Genomic DNA, 23,475 nt, shown 5'->3' with positions numbered 1-23,475 from the left:
TTACTCTATTATACCACTTTCAAGGGCTAAATGTCTATTTTAACAGACATCGTTCAACAATGCAATATATTGAAAAATATCCTAGAAATATCAAAATTTCTACGAAGTATTAAAAACATATTTTGGTCGACCACATTTTAATTTGGCCCACCTCTCGCCGTGTATGGAAATATTTCGGACGAATTATATTTAACATCATCATCGGTATTTTTAGAGTAGAAATAGTAGGTTTCAGGAGAACATCCTTCCACTGTGAATTTTGTAAATTTTAGGCATCTAAAAATGGAAAGATTGGGTTTGAATGCGGTTTGACAGGCATTCTCAGCAAATTGCAAATCTTTGATGCGATAAATTAAGGAGTAATTACCTGTAAATTGTCACAAGCTGCTTCGTGTTTAGCGCGCAATGGCCGAATGGCTGTTAAAACTTGGCATGGCCAAAATATGTTCGCTTTAGAAAAAGACAAACATATTTCGGCCATGCTCTAAATTACTATTTTAACTTTTTTCAACTTGTTAGAGTATATAAACTGTTTCTATGATATTTTATTGGTGTTACTACAACAACGAATTGTTTCAAAAACATACATAACGTTGACTTGTATATTACCATTTCCTCTTGACTTTAGGTTAACTCAGCCATGACTTAGAATATGTATGATTTAATTCCAAAATAATGCTAACTAGTCAGTTGTTTGGCGAAAATTATAGTGTAGTATGATTCTGAGGTGTGTTATTTCAATGATGCATGCATAGCTTTCTTATATTCATTTCTCAGATAAAATGCGTAAAATGTTAACGGGTGGGCCAAAATATGCATGTGGGTCAAAATACCCCCTTACCCTATAGCGAGTGTCCCACGAAAGAATCGTAAACGATTGCATTCAAGCAGCGATCGCAACGATTCTTTCAAATGTTGGTTGCTTGTAGGCGGAATTCGGCTACTACAGGTGGTGCTTGCACCGTATTATTCCTCGGTGATTCTTGGTGATTTCAAATATCACATGCTAATGCACCATGCTACAATTTCCGTTAGCATTGATGATATCTACTTGCTCCGGTAAGCAAACAGTTGAACGCAGTTGAACGTTCATTTAGATTCATAATTTTGTATCAATGACGATAATCTCTCAAGATTCTCGCGATACTGTTGAATGCAAATGAGCTTGGACACAATATTATCGTGTTTGAATCATTCAGTCTCCTTCTATGGTATTCGAAACATTTAGAAGCGCAAAACAATCAGCAGCGTTTCTATGGAAAACTTGTACGCGAGTGAAAATAATTGGACGATAGGGGAACAACGGGAAACACGAACAGGGCGGGCAAGATGGACCGTTGCTCATTTCTATCTAAACCATTGAAATTAATACAAATCATTTATGCCAGTTCAATAGACCATCTCGCCGAATCTCTTTAACCTCACTTTTCTGACAGCTAGTGGTAACTTTGTTTACATTTTGGACTTTGAGCTTTTTTCTGGTGGAGCAATCGTGAGCGTAGTGCTGCTTATTTTTTAACTGTTCTTAGTGTACTAGCTCCTCACGTACAACATTTAAAGAGCATTTCGATCAAAATTGAACCGATCTGCTATAATTGAGAGCAAAATTGCATCGCCCGAAGGTAAACAAAGTTACCAGTAGCTGTCAAACTCAAATGCGTGACGTCACCGTGCTGTTGAATTAAGCTTCTGCTGCAGTCAAACTTCAGAAAAATACAGTTTTCAATGACATTGGAGCAATTGAGCACATTTCAAACATGTAGGTGAAAACAGTTTAGTGAAAGTAATATTTTTTTGGAAAACATAGTGATCCAAAAAATTGTTTGCCTCTTGGGCAAGACGGTCAGTTGTTGTGTGGACAAAAAGGGCAGTCTGACAAAACGACGATAGCACCATTTATTTTTCTGTTTTGCAGCATTCTTAGCATGCGAAATGAGACCTACAATCATAAAATCTCTTTTGAAATCAAAATCGTCTTGAATATACAACATCTAAATGATGTGAATGATTCCACCTGACGGTAGGCTTTAAGAGTCAGTTCGCGAGAGCCGCAACCACCTTTCTGAGGGACGTTGTTTTGATGTTCTCCGATTGAGATGAAATTTTCAGCGTTTGTTTGTCTATTCAAGGTAGGAAGTTTTGCAAAATTTCAATTTTTTTCATTGAGGTTAAGTGGGGTAAAATGGCCCTTGAAAATGATATGTGCAAAAACGTCCAAATTCTAAAAAGTGCTTTAACTCCTGCTAGACTTAATGGATTTTTCTGAAAAATTAGTGGTCTTATTCTACACTAAAAGTACTTCAAAACGCAAATTATTTATATTCAAATATGGCAGAGAGGTAATATGACGAAAAAATGCATTTTTCTTTCAAAAATTGTAAATTTTCAGGGCCATCCTACTCTTTTCAACATAGCTACAAAAAATATCGGAATAAAGCGTTTTGTAGAGCAACTCAAGAGCTTTAATGTCAAGTGTGCCAAATGGGGTAAAATGGCCCTGGAATGTTTTTTAAAAAAACGTGAAAATCACTAAAATTACTATATTTCCTGCTAGACTTAATAGATCTGGCTGAAAATTTGTATAACCACTCTACCTTACCGGAACTATCTACTTTTCTAGTAGATACGCCATTTAGGGGAACACGTTCCTTGAAGATTTTTTTTTCGAAAAATGCCGACCAAATCATCTAAACTGCAAGAACTCAGGTTAGAATCTTCTAATAAAGTAGGTAGTTCTGGTTAGGTAGAGGTAGAGGTTAGGGATGGATAACCAATCCATTCCTTCAATCTATTAAGTCTAACAGGAAATATTATGATTTTAGTGATTTTGAGTTTTTTGAAAAAAAAAAGTTGGATGGCCTTGAAAATTTACAATTTTTAAAAGAGAAATGCTTTTTTTCGTTATGTTACCTCTTTGCCATATACTGTGGTCATTCGTTTTGAAGTACTCTTAGTGTAGAATAATACCACAAATTTTTAGAAAAATCCATTAAGTCTATCAGAATTTATTGCACTTTTAAGAATTTGGACGTTTTTGGACATATCATTTTCAAGGGCCGTTTTACCCCACTTAACTTCAAAGAAAAAAATTGAAATTTTGCAAAACTTCGTTTCTTGGAAAGACAAACAAACACAGTTCAATCGGAGAATATCAAAACAACATGCGGTTGCACCTCTCGCGAACTGGCTCCTAAACACTTGCTTTTTTGCGCAGTGCGTCGTCCCGTATAGAAAAGAAATTTGCTAGAGTCTTTTCTACACGCAAAAGTTCAAGCTTACATAATCCGATGTGTCCTCTCAAAACGCACATTAAATGCTCTGGCTTTTACACAAAAAATGTATTGAAAGGATAACGCAACAGTTGCGTAATAAATACATTAACATCGGTTTTGGGAAAACGATCAGTTTTGGGGCGCTCAAAAAACCGCTGGTTACTTTCGTGAGTCGGTGCGTATCAAAAGCTCGTGCATCTATAATCACCGCCAGCAACCGAAACAACCAACAGCGAGCCTCGTTGCAACAGAATTTACTGGCGCTGGTGCCAGTAACGTGGAACCGAATGCATATGAATAAAACCAGAATCGTCGTTAAATGCAAAATGTTTGGAACAAATCCAATGTCTTTTTAATTGTTATTGATTTGATGATGTTTTTGAATGACATGATAGTGAATCGGATTCATGACAGTGAATCGATCAGTTCATCTGCGTTAACCTAGTCAGCACCAAAATCATCAGTATCGATTACTGCTTGCACTCCTTTAACGATAGTAGCATTCTGTAAAATATTACCAATACCATCATGGCAATACTAGCACCGGTTAATACTTCGAAAGTGTTTTGATTTTGAGCCGTCCAATACATTGAACAGTCGCTAGAGCACCAAATGCGTTATGAACAACACACATTCGTTGTACTGGTTCCGAAACAGTACAGAAATTGCCCTAGACAAACGCAATATCGATGTGGTTACGCACAGTCCAACTTTTGCGTGTAGGTCCGTGCTAGCCGGTCCGTTTCATATGCACGTTGTGAAATAGTAGTTTTTCGAGACTGTTTTTATTCTAGTGAAAACTAATATAAAATCACTCTGAAAAGAAAAGGTTTGCATTATTTTATGAAAAGCATTAGTCAATGTCGAATATTATGAATATTGTTGTTTGAAATGTTGTGTTTTGAGCAGAATAATGAATGATTTCCTTAGGGTGACCGTCTTGCCCGTTGTTCCCCTACCTGATGAATCGAAGAACACATTTGCAGGAAATATTGCTAATGAGTGAAACTTTCCATGCTTTTTTTCTTCTTCATCTATAGTTTATTTGACACGGCACAAATACAATTCAATGTTTAACGGCGCCAATTATATCTGGTAGCTAACTTTCTAAAGTATCTTAATAACTAAAAGCAAATTTGTTATCCTCGCTGCCGACTACGAGCTGAAACTAAATCTAACTTAAGGCTAGAATATTTTGCATTAAAAGCACAGGTTTGCTGTTTGATGGTTTTCATTGCCATAGGTAAGCAGCATATTAAATTTGTTCCGCTGCTGGGCCAAGATATTACGGACTGGCATATTGGGTTGTTTCCATCGGGCCTTGAGAGTATCGTGCGGGTCTGATTGCTGTTTCCGGATCCGGGGTCTTAACGTGTTCTTGTCGTTTGGTTGGATGTAGGCGGAAGGGGATAGGACTAAACTGGAGCGTGGATGGATTTCAGGAAAACGTATATAACGGTGTACAGGGCATGACCAAACAACGTGCTCTATGTCGTGATAACCTTCACCACAGGCACAGATACCACTTTCCCCGAGCCCAACACGACGGAGATGCGCGTCAAATCTATAGTGATTGGACATAAGCCGGGACATCACGCAAATGAAATCCCGACCTACATCCAACCCCTTGAACCACGGGTTCGTCGACACCTTGGGGATTATGGAATGTAACCACCTTCCCAGTTCCCCCTTGGTCCAAGAATTTTGCCAACTGATGATCGTATTCTGACGTACAAATGCGAAAAATTCATTAAAGGCAATTGGTCTTTCATAAATATCACCGTTTGTTGCGCCCACCTTAGCCAAAGAGTCCGCTTTCTCATTGCCCGGTATCGAGCAGTGAGAAGGGACCCACGCTAAGGTAATCTGAGTAGATTTTTCGGATAAAGCACTCAGATGTTCCCGTATTTTCCCCAGGAAATACGGAGAGTGCTTAACATCTTTCATCGATCGGAGAGCCTCAATGGAACTGAGACTGTCCGTAAAGATGAAATAATGATCCGTGGGCATTTTTTTCGATAATCCCTAGGGTGCACTGAATTGCAGCTAATTCTGCGACGTAAACAGAAGCAGGATTATCGAGCTTATGGGAGACGGTTAAATTGTTATTGAAAATACCGAAGCCAGTGGACCCATCAAGAAGTGATCCGTCAGTGTAGTACATATTGTCGCAGTTGATGTTTCGATATTTATTGGAAAAATTTTTAGGGATCTGCTGCACGCGTAAATGATCCGGGATTCCACGAGTTTCTTCTATCATGGATGTATCGAAAAACACAGTAGAATCAGAAGTATTTGATAAGTCGAGACGATTTGGAATATTCGAAGAAGGGTTAATATTTTGGGACATGTGATGGAAATACAATGTCATAAAACGGGTTTGAGATTAAGTTCGATTATCCTTTCAAAATTTTCAATCACGGGACGGTTCAAGACCTCACATTTGATTAGAATACGAGAAGACAGGCTCCAGAAGCGGTTTTTCAATGGTAGTACTCCAGCTAAGATCTCCAAACTCATCGTATGGGTCGATTGCATGCAACCCAAGGCGATACGCAAACAACGATATTGTATTCGCTCCAGTTGTTCAGATCAGATGTGTGTTTGCTGCGGAGCGGAAGCAGAAACACCCGTATTCAATAACAGACAGTATCGTTGTTTGGTAAAGCCTTATAAGGTCTCCTGGGTGGGCTCCCCACCATTGTCCGGTTATTGTACGAAGAAAATTCACTTTTTGTTAACATTTTTTCATCAGATACCTCACGTGACAACCCCAGGTGCCTTTAGAGTCGAACCAGATACCAAGATATTTGTGTACCAAAACCTGAGAAATCGTTTTACCCATTAATTGTGTTTGAAGCTGAGCAGGTTCATGCTTCCTAGAAAAAACTACTATCTCAGTCTTCTCCGGAGAGAATTCGATACCTAGCTGTAAAGCCCAAGCAGACAAATTGTCCAAGGTATCTTGCAATGGTCCTTGCAAATCGGCAGCTTTGGCTCCTGTAACAGAGATTACACTGTCGTCTGCAAGTTGTCTTATCGTGCATGAATTTGCCAGACATTCGTCGATGTCATTTACATAAAAGTTGTAAAGAAGGGGGCCTAAACATGAGCCCTGGGGAAGACCCATGTAGCTGATGCGAAAAGTTGCCAAATCGCCGTGCGTAAAATGCATGTGCTTTTCGGACAACAAATTGTGCAAAAAATTGTTTAAAATTGGAGAAAATCCTTGTCGGTGAAGTTTGCCCGAAAGAATGTCAATAGAAACGGAATCAAAGGCCCCCTTAATGTCCAAGAACGCAGACGCCATTTGTTCTTTGCGAGTATACGCCAGCTGAATGTCTGTTGAAAGCAGCGCAAGACAATCATTCGTCCCTTTGGCACGGCGGAAGCCAAATTGAGTATCTGATAGTAGACCATTTGATTCGACCCAGTGGTCTAAACGACGGAGTATCATTTTTTCCATCAATTTCCGGATACAGGATAGCATTGCAATCGGCCTATAAGAGTTGTGATCAGAAGCTGGTTTCCCTTGTTTTTGGATGGCGATCACCTTCACTTGCCTACAATCCTGCGGTACAATGTTTTGCTCCAGGAACTTATTGAACAAGTTCAACAAGCGCCTCTTGGCATTGCCGGGTAGATTCTTCAACAAGTTGAATTTGATTCTATCTAACCCAGGCGCGTTATTGTTACAGGACAGGAGGGCAACTGAAAATTCTGCCATCGTAAAAGGTGATTCTATCGCGTCGTGGCCCGGAGACGCATCACGAACAATATTTTGCTCAGGAACAGAGTCCGGACATACTTTCCTGGCAAAATCAAATATCCACCTACTTGAAGACTCCACGCTTTCGTTGACCGTTACGCGATTCCGCATTCTTCGGGCTGTGTTCCAAAGAGTGCTCATCGATGTCTCCCTCGACGTCTCGTTCACGAACCGACGCCAATATCCTCGTTTTTTTGCTTTAGCCAAGCTTTTAAGCTTGGTATCAAGCTCCGAATACCGTAAATAGTCGCCAGGTATACCTCCCTTCTGGTAGGCCAAAAACGCGTCGGATCTTTGCGTGTAGACATCGGAGCACTCTTGGTCCCACCACGGAGTTGGAGGCCGCTCTTTGATCGTTACGCCGGGATATTTCTTCGTTTGGGCTTGCAACGCGGCGTCGAGAATCAAGTCGCGAGGAGGTTGCATTCTTCAAGTGGTGGATGATGTTGAATCGACTCGACCGCTTTTGAAATCATTTCCTCTTATAACTTCGAATCGACATTCCGTGTGAGGTCATACGGAATGTCAACTGGTCGCATGCGAGTTGACCCGTTAGTAATTGAAATAAGAATAGGCAAATGGTCGCTACCGTGAGGATCGAGGATTACCTTCCATGTGCAATTCAACCGTAGCGACGTCGAACATAAGGATAGATCCAAAGCGCTTGGGCGCGCTGGAGGTTTCGGGATACGTGTCATTTCACCGTTGTTCAAAATTGTCATGTCGAAGTCATCGCAAAGGTTATAGATTAAAGAGGAGCGGTTATCATTGTAAGGGGAGCCCCAAGCCACACCATGAGAGTTGAAGTCTCCCAAAATCAAACGTGGCGAGGGGAGAAGTTCTATTAAATTAAAGAGCAGCCGCTGCCCAACCTGTGCTCTGGGAGGAATATATATTGAGGCAATACAAAGCTCTTTACCTTGTATTGTCATTTGACATGCGACAACTTCGATGCCTGGAATCGAGGGGAGGTTAATACGATAGAAAGAATAGCACTTTTTAATCCCTAGAAGTACTCCTCCATATGGGGTGTCTCGATCAAGGTGAATAATATTAAAATCATGGAAGTTTAGATCAACATTTGAAGTAAGCCAAGTTTCACAAAGGGAAAATGCATCGCATTTGTTTTTATTTATCAAAACTTTAAACGAATCAATTTTTGGTAAAATACTTCTACAATTCCACTGTAAGACAGAGATAGAATCCTTCATATACGCAGTTGAATTAGGCATCGAAGGATACAATCGCTGCAAGGAGGGGCCATTGGGCAGTCAACTGCTTCAAAAATGATCTAACTGTTGGGAGGAATGCTGTAAGAAAAATAGTAATTGGATCGGGTACATTGAAATTTTCAAAAATCCAGTCCACAATGTCAGAAAATTTCACTAATCCAGAGGTTGTTTCATCAACTAGATGTGCAAAAGGAACAACTGGGGTTTTAGATGTTCCTGGCAGTGCTGGGAACTTCTTCTGGGACTTTAAATTTGCAAGCCCAGAAGGAGTTTGCTTCGGTTTTTCCGCAGCACTGTTTGGTTTGTTCGTACTTTTCATTACACTTTTGGAAATCTTAGGACCTTTACGGGGAAGTTTAGGAGAAGAAACATTTTTCCTCTTCCTAGACTCCCCAGGATTGGCATAAGATGTTCCCGCTGATGAATCGTCAGAGTCGGTTTCATCAGAGGGCAACAGATCAAAGGGGTTCGATGTTATGGTAGAAGTGGTCACGGTCTTCTTCAGCATTGAACGCTCCTTAAGTGACCGCTTGATTTTATCTCTGCGCTGCATGTTCACCGGGCATGTGGAGAGCTCATGCTGGTTTTCCCCACAGTGAATACATTTTTCAGCATTAACACTGCAAGAAACTTCCGCATGAGTCTCCCCACACTTGCTACATCGTGCCTTATTGCAGCAGTAGGCGGCTGTGTGGCCTAACTGCTTGCAATTGGTGCAATTCATAACACGGGGTACATACAATCGCACAGGCCGACGAACCCGGTCGATCGAGACGTGGCTAGGGAGTGCAGATCCGGCAAACGTAACGCGAAACGAGTCTGACGGAGTGTAAACTTTTTTACCGCCGACGAGAGACATGGACCGCAATTGCTTACAATCCAAAATCTTCGCCTGTGTTTCGGTATTTTTGAAGCAACCGGTTGTTTTTTAGGATACACTCGACAGACAGACTTGAATCGGTTATGACACCGTCGATCTCCACGTCTCGTGCGGGTATGTAAACGCGATACTCGCGTGTGAAGAGCTCAGAGCAAGCGATAGCATTGGCCTGTGCCAGATCACTGACCACGACACGGAGCTTTCGGTCACGGCCTTGTACCCCTTCGTCAGGTTTTCAGAAATTTGCAGTATGTTTAATCGCTTTGAATTCACTCCTGCCTTTGGACGAAAATAAACAGTATAGCTGCCCTGTTGAGATCCGTCCGGGTAAAGCCTGGGGCGAGGGGGAATGGAGAATGAACAGGGGAGGGGGTAACAGAAGGGTCAGGGTCAGGGGGGTTCGGGGATGGTGGCACGGGAGGCGAGGGATCTATATCCATCGCGCTAAATGTAGCGCACTAGCGCCGACAAGAACACGTACCTATTTACTTCTTCCTTCCAGCAGTGGTTGTCCGATCGTTCGAAGCTGCACCCAAAGCAGCCAGCAGCACCAGTACAGCAGCACCAATACAGCCACCAGCAGTGAGCCGGGTGTTAGATCACTCAGCACAGCGACACGACTCGACTGTCAACTGATGGCCTTGAATTAGAAAGATCTATTCACTGTGCACAGATCAAAACTGCAGCTGGTATTTTGCACCAATACAGCCAAAGTTGCGAGCCGGGTACATAACGTAGCGACACAACTCACAATCTAGTTGGCCTTTAGCGCGAATAATACACTCTTTTGTTTGGCTATTCGTACACACGGACCGGATTGTAATAGAACGACCACTTTGCACGTCCGTTTCTGTCGAGTGTTCGACGCGGAATGCCTTTCCATGCTTGATACTCATTATTACTCAGCTTTTAAAAAGCCTTTTTGAGAAGCAATTTCTTTCGGCAGACAACATTATACCCTGAAATCTCTATAGAAATGGCGTTTCATTTTGTTTCTCGAAATCGTAACCTTGTATCTACCGAACCTCTCAAATCTAATTGAAATTCTTCATATCGGTTGAGCTCTTGTTAAAAAAAACAAAAAACAAAATAGTTCTTTGTTTATTGTATGAAACAGCACTGATAGAATGGCAAGATTTCGTATACTAAAAGAGATTGGTTTTAGTTTTGATATGTTTTTTTTTCTGTATAGAGCCGTCGCTCTAAGCCAATTTCAACATCAGAAATTTATTGCGAGATGAACGACGAATAAAAAACATAAAACACGGAAATATTATTTCCTAGCTGTTCACCATCTGACAGTCAGCCATCTGCAAATCGATTATCTTTCAGTTATTTATTTGCTTCGATCTGTTGAGAAAATCTTATGCCTCTTAAACAAACAAACAAACGAAAAAAAACTAATTTAAACTTTTCTTTTCATTTAATTAGACGCAAGAGCTGATGTTCCGACAGCTGAACAACTACTCACACCAGCATCGCCGTTCCGTCGGAAATATCGAGAAAACACCAACTTTGATTGCTTCTCTCCGCCGGCGGAGAACGGAAACCGATACTTGGGAGCATCATCCGGACCAGCAACCTGAAGATCTGGTAAGGTGTGGTACGGTTGGTAGGGATTAAACCACTGTCAGGTATTATCCAGAATCGGAAGTGAATACACACGTACCACCTCGACAATGTTTTGAGGGCAGCTCCAGATGAAAGCTTTTTATGTACGAGTTGAGAAGTCCTATGCTGAATTTTGTTAAACCCGGGCAGACATCGGAACGGAACGAGAAATTTTTTTGCTCCCTTGATACTGTGTTGCGTTGAATTTAAAGTGAAAAACTTCACCCAACTTGAAGCCATGATGGCAGTGAAATTTTTCCACAACGAAGAACTCATTAGTGTCAAAATCAGAAGTAGTTCGGCAACAGTGAGTAAAATCATTCTGTATTGAAAAAACACAACTCTATAAAATGACAAGCCAATTCAAATTTAAAGTTCGGCGAGGGCTTCTGCTGCACTCTGATGGTTTCGTTTTCTAACTGAAAACATTTTGGTGCGAGGAAAATCCAATAAATCAATGAAAGCCGCACAAACAACTGCTGCACTGTGCGTTGGCCTGGCAGAGCGAAATCAAAAAGTTTAATTAAAACTGCACTGAAAAAAGATCAAAGCGTTGCTTGAGGTGAATTCACCAGGGGAAAAAGTAAATAAATCCGCAAAGTTTGTGCTGTGTCGTGTTGAGTTATACACCACCTCGAGAGTGTTTGGTTGCTCGGAAGCGCCCTGTTAAAATGATAATAATTGTGCTAGAGTAATAATAATAATTTATATTAGCATATTAATGGTGTTTTCGTAAGAAGTGTGTGTGTGTGTGAGCATACGAACAACCAGGTGCTGAGTGAATTGAACGGAAAATATCTGCTGGGTGTGTTTTGAAAAGAAAACAAAACACCACAACGATGGCGGCGAAGATGGCTATGGAATGGATTACAGCGATTGACAAGAGGTAAGTTTCGAATGGTGTACACGCACGGCGTGTTAAGGTGAATATCGCACGTAATTGTCAACCGATAGGTTGTTTGATTTATGTGTCTCACGTGGGTTCGGAAATTAGAGCATTATTTTACCGTCTTTTTTTTCTCTGTGACATGTGGAACATGATTTATCTGATGCGGTGCGCGGTGTCAAAGCTTCAATCGAAGCCCGGGGTGTTTGCTACTGGGACTATACTCCACTGAAGGGAACACAATAAATTGTAATTGAAATTTTCAATTATTCTGCACGAATTACAAATTGTTTTGCAGGTTTTCACGTGAGTTCCTGTTTCTACTTTAATTTATGAATTGTTTGCTCTTGCATTATTGACAAAGCCACACTGAGATAATTTCATTACAAACACAAGCGCATTATCTGCTAAACAGCAACCGACTTGATGGTAACCCCTGAAAAACCTTTCAAGAAACTTTGTAAATGCTTCAATTTCGTTCAACACTCATCCGGTTAGCGAACCGACCGGCATCGACATCAGGTCGGTCAACTTATAAGTTTGCACCGAGCCAACAACGGTGCACAATCGGTTCTCACCAGGATCGTAACATGAATGACATTATTAACCCTGTGCGGCAGGGGCCAAGGGCCAGGCAAAAGTCTGTTCGAAGCCATGCTTTCCACTGCTGTCAGAGTTTAAGCTGCTTGAAGCAAAAACGAAAGATTGCAAACTTTTGTTCTACCAACAACAGGGATTTCGGAGACGGATGGCTGCCTAAAGTTAATGGAAACATCCTAGACCCTGTCATCGGAAGACGATAGAATTTAGTTTTATTAGTTATTCATTTTTTTGGCAACTCTGCTTTAGTTTGTTTACATCGTCGTGATTGAGCTCCGTTTATTTGATTAATTTACCAGTACTGAAGTTATTTCTTTTCGACTTATTTCGTGCTTAAGTGAAAGATTTGAGCGTCAGCTATTCGCAGATAGTGCAGTTAACTGCGTTAAACTAGTTTACGTTGACTTTTTTAGTGCTGTAAAAGCAACGGCAACATACGGTGTACGGCTGTCCTGACTTGTTTACCTTTCGCGACTGCGCGAGTTTTAGTTAAATCGTGTCCGGTGTTACTTCAAGTGTGTCCGGTGTCGTTGCACGTAGTGGATAATTTTACGATTACCTAGTGATTATTTCTAGAATTTAACATAAATATCGCACCACGGATCGACTTTGACGGTGTTGTGTTCCTCAGTTCTCCTGCGTGATCGCTAGCCTCACTCCACTCTGCTACCGTAGTTCTGTACACCAGTTCATTCACTGCGCTCCATCACATTCAACCATAGTTTCTCTACGTTCGGTAGTCTCGTGCTGGGAGTGTTATTTTGAGTTGAGAAAAAGATGTCCCTCATTTGCCATTCGTGCGCTACCGACATTAATTAAGGTCACGTTATTTGCCGTGGCTTCTGCTCTGCTATATTCCATCCCAGATGCACTGGTATCGCTGCTGTCGCTTTCGAGGATGTGATGAAAAATGCACAATTATTTTGGCTGTGCAAATCCTGCACATCGCTGATGAAAGACATTCGTGTTAGGAATACTGCTCGCTCTGCTCACGAAGCGGGTTTAGAAGAAGCATTAAACACTCATAGTGGCATTATGGAGAATCTCAAAGCCGAAATTTTGAACGAACTGAAGAATGAGATCAGAACGAACTTTGCCACATTGATGAATTCAAATTCGTTTACGCCAAGATCAATTAGACACACCGCTACCGATTCTCGATTTACCAAACCCCGCCGACTGTTCAATGCTGACATAAACCGGTCCAATAAACCACCGCTCTTGCACGGTACGGGCAGCACGCTCTCTGCCTCCACCGAAATTGCAGTTGTGCCTGCAGCTAGGCCTAAATTTTGCCTGTACCTTTCGCGGATCGCTCGTGAGGTATCTGCGGAACAAGTAACCGCCTTAGCTAGAAAACGACTTGGAACGGAGGACATTCTTGTGACTCGGCTAGTGGCGAAGGGAAGAGATATTAACACTCTTTCTTTTGTTTCTTTTAAAAATACTAATGAACGCTGAGTTAAAAACTAAAGCTCTATCAACTTCTACTTGGCCTAGGGGAGTTGTTTACCGCGAGTTCTCCAATAACAGGTCTAGCGAAAATTTTTGGCAACCGAAACCTACATCGTACGACCCGCTAAACATCTTACCAGATCCAAACATAGCAGCAATGGACGAATAGGCTGCTCATACACAGCAAGTTTGCCGCGACGCATCGTAGAGAGCACTATGGAGACCTCTTCACGTTTCATCACAGTCGTGCCCTACGCTGCCAGCGTTCATCGGAGTCGTCGCGGCCTTGTGACTGATTCTGCAGAAGAGGTTCTCCAGCCTGCTTCTCCAGCCAATTATTCCTTCTTCGTAGAACAAGCACTTCCTGATCGTTTCTCCGTTTCCAGTCAGCCTCCAACCGCTAGCGCTTCAAATTTCACACTCCCATCTGTAATGAGTGTTGGGACAATGCGACAGTCAATTCTTCACGAAAGTCACTCTGCTTTCGATCTACATCCACGCTCTATACCAGCATCTCGTACAAGCCTTCAACATTTATGCTATTCAGCCGACAAGTTATCATCCCCGGGACGCACGTCACACCGCAGTATGGAAGCCCTGGATCCACCTAGCCCAGTCGTGTCAACCGCTGATTCGCGTCAATCCCCAACTTCGAGTTCCCGCCTTCAAAGTCGTCCTGGCCCTGGGTCTAGTGTTGGTGAAACGGGCTTCCAAACTGCCAGTCTTGGCAAGTATTCACTGTTTAACAGCGTTTCTCGACCTGACGCACTCTCCATTCCCAGGATTGCCGCTACACCTCCTCAACTTTTGATATATTATCAAAATGTTGGTGGCATCAACTCTCGTGTGATAGATTACCAACTGGCGTGCAACGATGCGTGCTACGACATCTATGCCTTCACAGAAACATGGCTCAACGACAACACAATCTCCACTCTACTTTTTGACGATTCATTCACGGTCTACCGTCAAGATCGATCATCGACTAACAGCAATAAGCGCTCAGGTGGTGGTGTTTTGTTGGCTGTGAGGTCCTGTTACGAGTCTCGTATATTGAATCCTCCCGAGGGATCAACAGTTGAACATCTGTGGGTGGCGATTACTAGCTCCGAAGTTACGTACTTTATTTGCATCGTATATATTCCACCAGATCGCGTGAATGATAGCAGCCTTATTGAGCAGCATCTACGTTCGCTCGAATGGATTGTCTCCCAGATTGGTGCCAGAGATAACATCGTAATTCTTGGCGACTTCAACATGCGTGAAATCTCCTGGGTGCCAGACTCCCATGGCTTCCTCTTTCCAGATCCTGGTCACTCCTCGTTTAGGCCGGCCTCAATCAATTTGCTCGATGGCTACTGTACAGCAGGTCTTAAACAGGCCAATGAGATTCAAAACAGCAACAGACGTACCCTTGATCTTTGCTTTATTAGCGAGGAAATAGGCTCAGATTGCCCAGTCTCCCGCGCTCCTGTGCCTCTCGTAAAAGAATGCAGACACCATCCTCCTCTTTTAATGACATTGGCAGTAAACCTGAAAAATAGTTTCAATGAAGTTATTGATAGCGTGATGTACGATTTCGGTAGAGGTAACTATGACGAGATGAACGCGTTCCTTGCAAGTATTAATTGGGAGGAGACATTCTGTGATACTGATGCTAATTCGGCGGCATCAACTCTGTCTAGCATCTTGCTATATGCCATCGATCAATTCGTGCCACGTAAAAATCGTCGGAAACCTGTCAAACCCGCCTGGCCAAATCCACAATTAAGAATTCTTAAGAGAATTAAAAGATCCGCACTCAGAAAACAAAGCAAGCATCGCACTGAGCAAACCAGAGCCCGCTACGTCCATGCGAACAATGAATATAGAGAACTGAACCAGCGTTTGCACAACACTCATCTTGGCCGACTTCAGCAACGCCTCAGGTCTAACCCGAGAAATTTCTGGTATCATGTCAACGAACAAAGGAAAGAATCTGGACTGCCTTCGTGCATGACCAACGGTACAAACGAAGCGGATTCAATCCCCGGTATTGCAAACCTCTTTCGTTCGCAGTTTAGCAGCGTATTTACTAGAGAGACCCTAAGTGCTGAAGATATCGTTACCGCCGCTAATAACGTACCTAGAATTTCTTCCCCTAGCTTACGAATGTCCATCACTAGTGAAATGGTGACTAAGGCAGGTAAACAAATCAAATCCTCGACAGGTTTCGGCCCAGATGGAATTCCGTCGCTAATCTTGAAACGATGCCTTGGCCCGCTCGCAACTCCGCTAACTAGTGTATTTAATCTGTCGTTATCATCTGGTATTTTTCCTACTTGTTGGAAAGATTCTTTTGTTTTTCCTGTACACAAGAAAGGCTGCAAACGCACGGTTTCAAACTATCGCGGTATAGCAGCATTGTGCGCTACCTCTAAGCTTTTCGAGATTATTGTTCTTGAAACATTATTCTCAGGGTACTCGCATAACATTTCGCCGGAACAGCATGGCTTTATGCCTAAGAGATCAACTACAACCAATTTAGCCACTTTCACGTCATTTATCATACGAGAAATAGAAAATGGACATCAGATAGACGCCATCTATACCGATCTCTCCGCTGCTTTTGACAAAATGAACCACGAAATAGCCCTGGCGAAGTTTGACCGTATGGGCATCGACAATAGCTTGCTGACCTGGTTGCGTTCCTACCTTATCGGCCGGAACATGTCGGTGAAGATTGGTGATTTTATTTCATCGCCAATTTCTGTCTCATCTGGAGTGCCTCAGGGGAGCCATCTCGGCCCTTTCCTCTTTCTTCTTTACATGAATGACGTAAACAACACTCTCAAATGTTTCAAGCTATCGTACGCTGACGACCTTAAGTTATTTCTCGTCATAAAGGATCACGCTGATGCTTTCTTCCTACAACAACAACTGGAGTTGTTTGGTGCTTGGTGCTGCATCAACCGGATGTCTCTTAATGTGACTAAATGCTCAGCAATCTCGTTTGGCCGTGAGCGCACTCTTCTCCATCACAACTATTCGCTATTCGGTACTGAGCTAAAGCGTGAGACGACAGTAAAAGATTTGGGAGTGCTGCTGGATTCAAAACTGAGCTTCAAGGAACACGTTTCGCACGTCGTTTCCAAGGTATCGTCCCAGTTAGGCTTCATTCTTCGATTTTAAAGAAATTCCACGATATTTATTGCCTAAAGGCACTATTCTGCGCTCTTGTACGTCCAGTACTAGAATATGCTGCGGTAATCTGGTCTCCCTATTACCAAAACGACACACATAGGATTGAAACCGTTCAAAGGAAATTCGTTCGCTTCGCCTTGCGTAAACTCCCTTGGCGCGACCCCTTCAACTTACCTAGGTATGCCGATCGCTGCAAACTCATCAACCTAGAGCTGTTAGAAGCGAGACGAAATGTAGCTAAAGCTTGCTTTGTTGGCGATCTACTGCAGGGAAACATCGACTGTCACACTCTTTTGGGTCTACTTGACATCAACACACGGCGCCATGATACTCGCTCACACACTTTTCTGCACATTCAGCCCTTGAGGACTAATTATGGACTAAATGAACCTATGCGCAGTATGTCCCGTGTGTTCAATCGTTGCTATGCTGTTTTCGATTTTAATGTCTCTCGTGTTAGCAATAAGAATAGCTTTAAGACAATTTTCTGTTAGCTTAATTGTACTGTTAGTTAATCTCAATTTGTCATTGGGGTAAAAATTTTATCTGTTGACATCAAATATAATAATAATTCCAGTGCTGTTCCCAGAAGGGATGTCGGAGTTCATATTGATTTAAATTCTCGTTAAAACCCTCCACTTATAACTAGTCTAGATTGAGCAAATCGAGTACCACCCGCGCTGTTAGGTTCACATATGAAGCCCTACCTCAGCAGGAAGATACTATCGACCGGCTCAAAGCCGCCTGTTGCCGATGTCAAGTCGTAATACCACGGTCGTAAAGTTTTACCGTGTGCTATCGCAACTTGTATACTTTGCTATCGCAAATGTATACTAAGTAAATACCATTCGAATAGCTGGCAGGTAATATGTGTGCGGATAAAGTGTTTCGGTTCCGACTGTCTTTGGAGTGGATGGGGGCAAAACTCATGAAATCCATCTTCCGGATCAGTGCGCGTACGGCTGGTAGTTTGTAATACTTGATTTCTTTTCACCAGCAGATGACACGCGTCGTTAAAGATGAACCGATCCGGAAGCGGTAGTTTGGGAATCAATCTGGAAAAAGTTTTTTTTTTCTCAAAGATGGTCGGATTCAAGGCAAAACACGAGCACTTGATTACAGCAAAGCAGACTTTAAATATCCTTTTCTGAACAAACGAAACTTTTCCCTGGGTAATTTTCCCACGGGGAAAAGAACCAAACTTCTGGTGAGCACTAACGAGACTCATCCATTTCAGGATATTCCCCGACGTGCAGAGAATATTACGCCACAGAGCTATATTGCCGGAGAAAAACGTCCGCAACGCCACGGCAAAACAAGGAAAGGAGTGAGGACGCATGCTGATTGGAAGTGTTTGAAAGATTAGATACAATTTATTATATTTATATTTGTCCTGTGTAGCGTCGCCATCGTCGCAGCCCGAAAAAAGATCGATGAGATAAATAAATGTTTCCTTTCGGCTGGAGGGGGCTCATACTTCTCCTAAGCTGCTGTCCGAATGCCGCCGCATGAAGAAGGATGATATCCTATTTCATCCGTCTGTGGACGGACCTGTTGCGTTCGTGTGGATGGATCTCCGTCGGGTTAGTTCAGAATAATAACGTTTGAAACTGGCTCAATGCCCCGGGTATAATATCATAATGTACAAAACAAATGGATGAGACGCACCAGATGGCGAATGTATTAGTCGAAAAGGGGCGTCAGATCTCACGTTCGCAGGGTGATTATTCTCGTTTTAACTTTTAATCGGAGCAGATGCGACAGTCAATTTGCCTCGTGGCGGCCGGACTGGCAGTCTTGGCAGTTTTTGCTGAACAGATTAAATGCACATCGTCAGCGAGATTTCATATTCCAAATTTTACGGTAAGTTGAGATCGACTGACACCATCGGAGAGCTTCAATATCAAATTGACCTGTACATTAGGCTAACTGGTATCGAGCCACGGAATATTGCTTCTATCTGGGAATGCGACTTACCATAGCGGATTCGGCAGAGGATCACAATGAAATAGTGCGGTTCGTATCCAACTCGGATGTGTTCCACAACGACAGTACCGTGGTTTGGATTGGGGCGAGTGACCTGGCAGAGGAGGGTTACTTCTACTGGCATGCCACCGGACAGCGGCTACACTATGCTAACTGGCGTTCGGACAATCCGGACGATTTCAACGGTCAGGAGGATTGCGTCAATGTGAATAACATTCCGTCCAAGGGATGGCACTGGCACGCGAACGACGCTTCCTGTCTTAATTCACATTATTTTATCTGCGAAAATGCCAACCCAAAACAAGAAATCGTACCTTTTTGAACTGTCGAGGAATGGAATTTTTTAATTACAACTTGAGGTGAAGACAGTATTGACTATTATGTGTTAACCAACACAATAAAATAGAGCCGTTTTCTTGTAGAACATTTTCAGTAATTCTTTTCTAGATTCAAAAACAGAATTATTTACGATGAACCTATATTGCTGCCATGCGGAACTGCCAATTTAAAAGTGATTTGCGGTAAAAAAACACATGAGACGAAAAAAAAATCGTGCAACAAAAAGAAGATGGAGTAAAAGAAGAAGAAACAGTCGGAAAATTTGGAGATTTTTTTTGAAATTTACACGTTTGTCGTTCTTAATGTTGAAAGTGTCGTTATAAAATATGTCATAAAACATTGTGTAATTTTGGAAATTTTGAAAAATCCTTGTAAATTTCAATGCGTTCCGTTTTATGAGCAAGATAAAACTGAGCTTGCTTTATATCCCAATCACACACAATAACACGTAAGTTTTCAAAATAAGAAGACGTGTATATTTCATAATTTGTGAGAAAATGACTTCGATGACTTTCGATGACTTTGTTTTGCAAAAGAAAAGAAAAAATTTCACTAGTATTGATAAATTATGCCAAAGAAACATTAAAGAATTATATAAACTTTTTTAGTTTTAAAAAATCAAAAATTTTTTATTGCATTTTTTTAAGTACAACATCTTAAGAACATTTTTACAAATTTTCATAAAGATCTGAGCAATAGGGGGAATGTTAGAACGAACTAAACTTGAAACTTTATACACGTTTATCTTGGAATGGTTTCTCAAAAAAAAAACTGCCGTGTTTACGATTGTGGTAAAACTACTGAACCGATTTCCTTTTTTTTTTTTTTTAATGTTCGTTTATAAGTTCCCAGGTCGTTGAAAGATCGATTTTGATACAAGAAGTTTATCTTTGCCGGAGAAACAATTTTATCGCAATTTTTTGCGCTCAAAACATGTTTTTTCGGGAAAAACGTTCCAGTTTGCACTGGAAATAAAATACTTACTAAAACGATCGTTTAGATACCCGGCGCCTTTCCAAACTATCGGAATAATATGATTTTTTTTATTATAGTTGATCTGCTCTCTCGCTATCGTAAACATCGCAAACCTCTGCCGAAAAAAGGGTTTCGGAGAAACGGCAAATACTTCCCTAATAATTTGTATTTCTCATGAACATGCAAAAGTACATAAACAGTACATCTTCGCAATGAGTTATCTTCGCGTGCAACACTGGATTCGTACCTTACTACGGTGACACAACCCTTCCTTTTCGTCGCAGTCATGGAGATGCAGAGGCTAACTCTGTCTCCGATAACAACGACTATTACACCTCCTTCCTTACAACATTCTTTTTACCCCAACGATTGTAAGGACGTGGCCGGTGTTGTTATCGATCACTACAAAGAGATAGCTACATTGAAGAAGGCATTCTAATCCCAAGTAACCATATGCGTGATTCCTTGTGCAACTTCACTAGCTTAGATCGGTCACAGAGGAGCAACTACGAAATTTGCTCAAGTTTGTATTTTTTCGAGGGATAAATCTACTTTCTACAGCTTTGTATGTCGGTGGATATATAAAATGTGTGACAATTGTTTGATATAATGCTTAACATTGTTGCTTTACTGCTTAATGATGAAAAAAGGTGAAAAGTTCCAAGGTCAAGCTTTCCCATACATATTCCTTGCTATTCCCTTGTTTCCCGAGCACGGATAACAATAACATGGACGGAATAAATTCCACTGCCTACATGTTCTGACTCAACAAAGTGTTTTGTTCCGTTTCTCTTTCTCGAAACTGCGTGGCCACGCCCTCATGGCAAAAATCTACGCTGAAATAGATACAGCTTCAGTCTAGTTTGTCACACAATAGCGAGTGGAGAATAGCTGTTAGGGGTACGCGACATTGGGAAACGAGAGCTGCATACGAGTCAACGTTCAGGCACTGCGGAACACCTTACCTATATTTTGCATACAGCAGCACCAGTTACCATTGTACGCTGCAGGATATTTTGCTGGCATAGCTACTGGAGGGCACAGCGGAGAGCAAATTTCACTGGAAGGCACAGCGGCCAAGCAAAATATTCAATGCTACCGAGGGTGCGATCATGAGCGTTCTGTAGCACGCATTTCGAGCTGAAGATTATGGAATCGGTTCTTTTCAGAACTATAAATGCTAGAAGATAAGAACTATGAAAATTTTCGCAACTACTACTAGTGTGAAATTTTCATGTATGCATGCATCGTTAGTTTTACAATAACGACTATCAAAATAAACGGTAGTGTTGCCTATGAACAGTTTATCGCACAGTTTATTTACCTGTCATCTCCCAGCTGGCCAGTTGTCGTATATTCGAGTCTCGGCTCGGGAGAGACTGTCAGTGTCAGTAGGATCGCAGCGCTAGTCCCGCAATTGTCCTGTACACTCAACAGTCGGCTGCGAAGTCTGTGTATAGTAAAACAGAAGGGCGAACTCCGATACGGAATGTAGCACCAAGGCTTTGCTTTACTTGTCATTGCGGATTACCATTTGCATATAACCTGAGAAGATTCTCATTCTTTTGTTATCAAGGCAGCCTGCAGACAATGAATTGGGGAAATCCTACCGGAAATTTGAGCCCGGTACAAGATTGATGGGATTTCGTATTTCCCTCTTTGCCGCGACTAGGCCTTACTGTCCGTATGGAACAGTCGAGTATAATGGAAAAGAAAATTGGAGCGACCAAAAACTTACCTGTAAGAAAAACTGAGAGTACTTCAATATGCGAGTAGCACAAAAATATTAACTACTTTACAATCAAAAAATTTTGGGGTACTAAGAAGCGCCATAGTTACTAGTTTGTTGAATTTCTGTTTTTTTTTTATAGGGGGGGAGTTTGTAATGATTTATTTATGTACTAAAATATCTATTAAGAATTAGTATTGTGTGTTCTGCCACAAATGGTGACATTTCAACACTATTTAATTGAATTTCTGGTCATTGCGCCATTTGCTCTTCCTCTTCCAGTTGCCGTATAGTATTCATGTCCAGAAAGCTGTTTAAAGTCTTCCTTGTCGCAAGTTTCATAATCCTGTACAAGCAATCAAACTTTGTCAGCATCTTCACGTACAGCTTTGACGATCATTGTCTGCCCGACTTATTTTACTTATCGTCACTTATCATAGTCACCACCTTTTTGCTGACAGTCCGGCCCGTTTTTAAGCTTGATTCACAGTTGTAGACGACACTTAGCTTGCTTGCAATATGCTGGACGGAAAGTTTGCTACATTCATCTTCTTTGCGAATTGCCATCTGCTGATGACACGGAATGATAGCTCTCTCACACACAACTAACTATTGGCAGCGGCCAAACAGCTGAAAGAAAACGCGATTCGAACAGAATTACTAACACGCCCGGACATGTTCAGGAGCGTTACAGATATCCCTGTACGACGGTGATTCCCACATAGATGGGAGATCCAAAATCTAGCACTGTTGAAGGTGATCTCCAATAACTAGTGTAGTCCACCGGTTTCCTCTATGGTCCGCCCGCAATGAAAGGCTCCGATTTCGGTTTGCTGCTGGTCGATCCAGTTTCCAGTAAACCATCCTCAATAAAGAATTTTTTTTATACATTTTAACATGGGACAACATTTCCGCATGCTAGCTTTAATACATGACTACTGAGAGTTACTATGCACTCGAGTGAGCAAAACAACAACAAGAAATCGTTTACAAAGTTCATTAGTGTACTTTAGTGTCTACTGTGCTGGGGAAGAAAGTTCAGTTTGGTCGAAATACGCGTTTTTCAACAGAACAATAAACAACATCACAAATCACAATTTTCCATATTTGAAGGATGCGTAACAAATTTGCTGTAAAAATGAAGGAAATCCGTTGGACACACACTGAGTTTTAAACAATTGAAAGTAATCGATTTTTGTGATGCTCTCGATGTTTTCTGTTTCTCAATTTGCACCCTATGTTGCCGTAGAACGTAATTCTACGTTTAATATGCAATTTTAATACGCAAAAAGTTGGGATTCAAAAATGACATGATGATCTTTGAACCACTTGAATGTAGGTTTCGTATATTGGCAGGATGATGAACCAGGCCAACTGTTTCTGAGTGTTTAAGAATCATGGACAACAATATTATTTGGCTTTAAAACTGGCCACATTTGCATATTGCTTATTATACCATTGCCTCTTTCTCCGTATTTCGGTGAAAATGGACGATTACTTTTTCTCAATCATTTTTCCTTCACTTACCGTACTAAACTACGATCCTGGTAGATTCTTA

The 23,475-nt window shown here is 41.6% G+C and overlaps 1 protein-coding gene across 2 annotated transcripts in view; it reads left to right on the top strand.

Moving 5' to 3' along the window:
- The window catches only part of LOC129725702 (rap guanine nucleotide exchange factor 4), a 523,900-nt gene that overhangs the window by 65,413 nt on the left and 435,012 nt on the right, over positions 1 to 23,475 (top strand). For both annotated transcript variants that reach the window (XM_055681789.1, XM_055681788.1), the window contains exon 2: positions 10,585 to 11,650. In XM_055681789.1, the coding sequence (XP_055537764.1) occupies positions 11,604 to 11,650 (47 nt within the window). In that variant the 5' untranslated portion in view covers positions 10,585 to 11,603. The remainder of the gene's footprint in view (positions 1 to 10,584; positions 11,651 to 23,475) is intronic.

The sequence above is a fragment of the Wyeomyia smithii genome, chromosome 2 (assembly GCF_029784165.1).
Source record: "Wyeomyia smithii strain HCP4-BCI-WySm-NY-G18 chromosome 2, ASM2978416v1, whole genome shotgun sequence".
Classification (NCBI taxonomy): domain Eukaryota; kingdom Metazoa; phylum Arthropoda; class Insecta; order Diptera; family Culicidae; genus Wyeomyia; species Wyeomyia smithii.
This window is presented reverse-complemented; position numbering and strand designations above follow the sequence as displayed.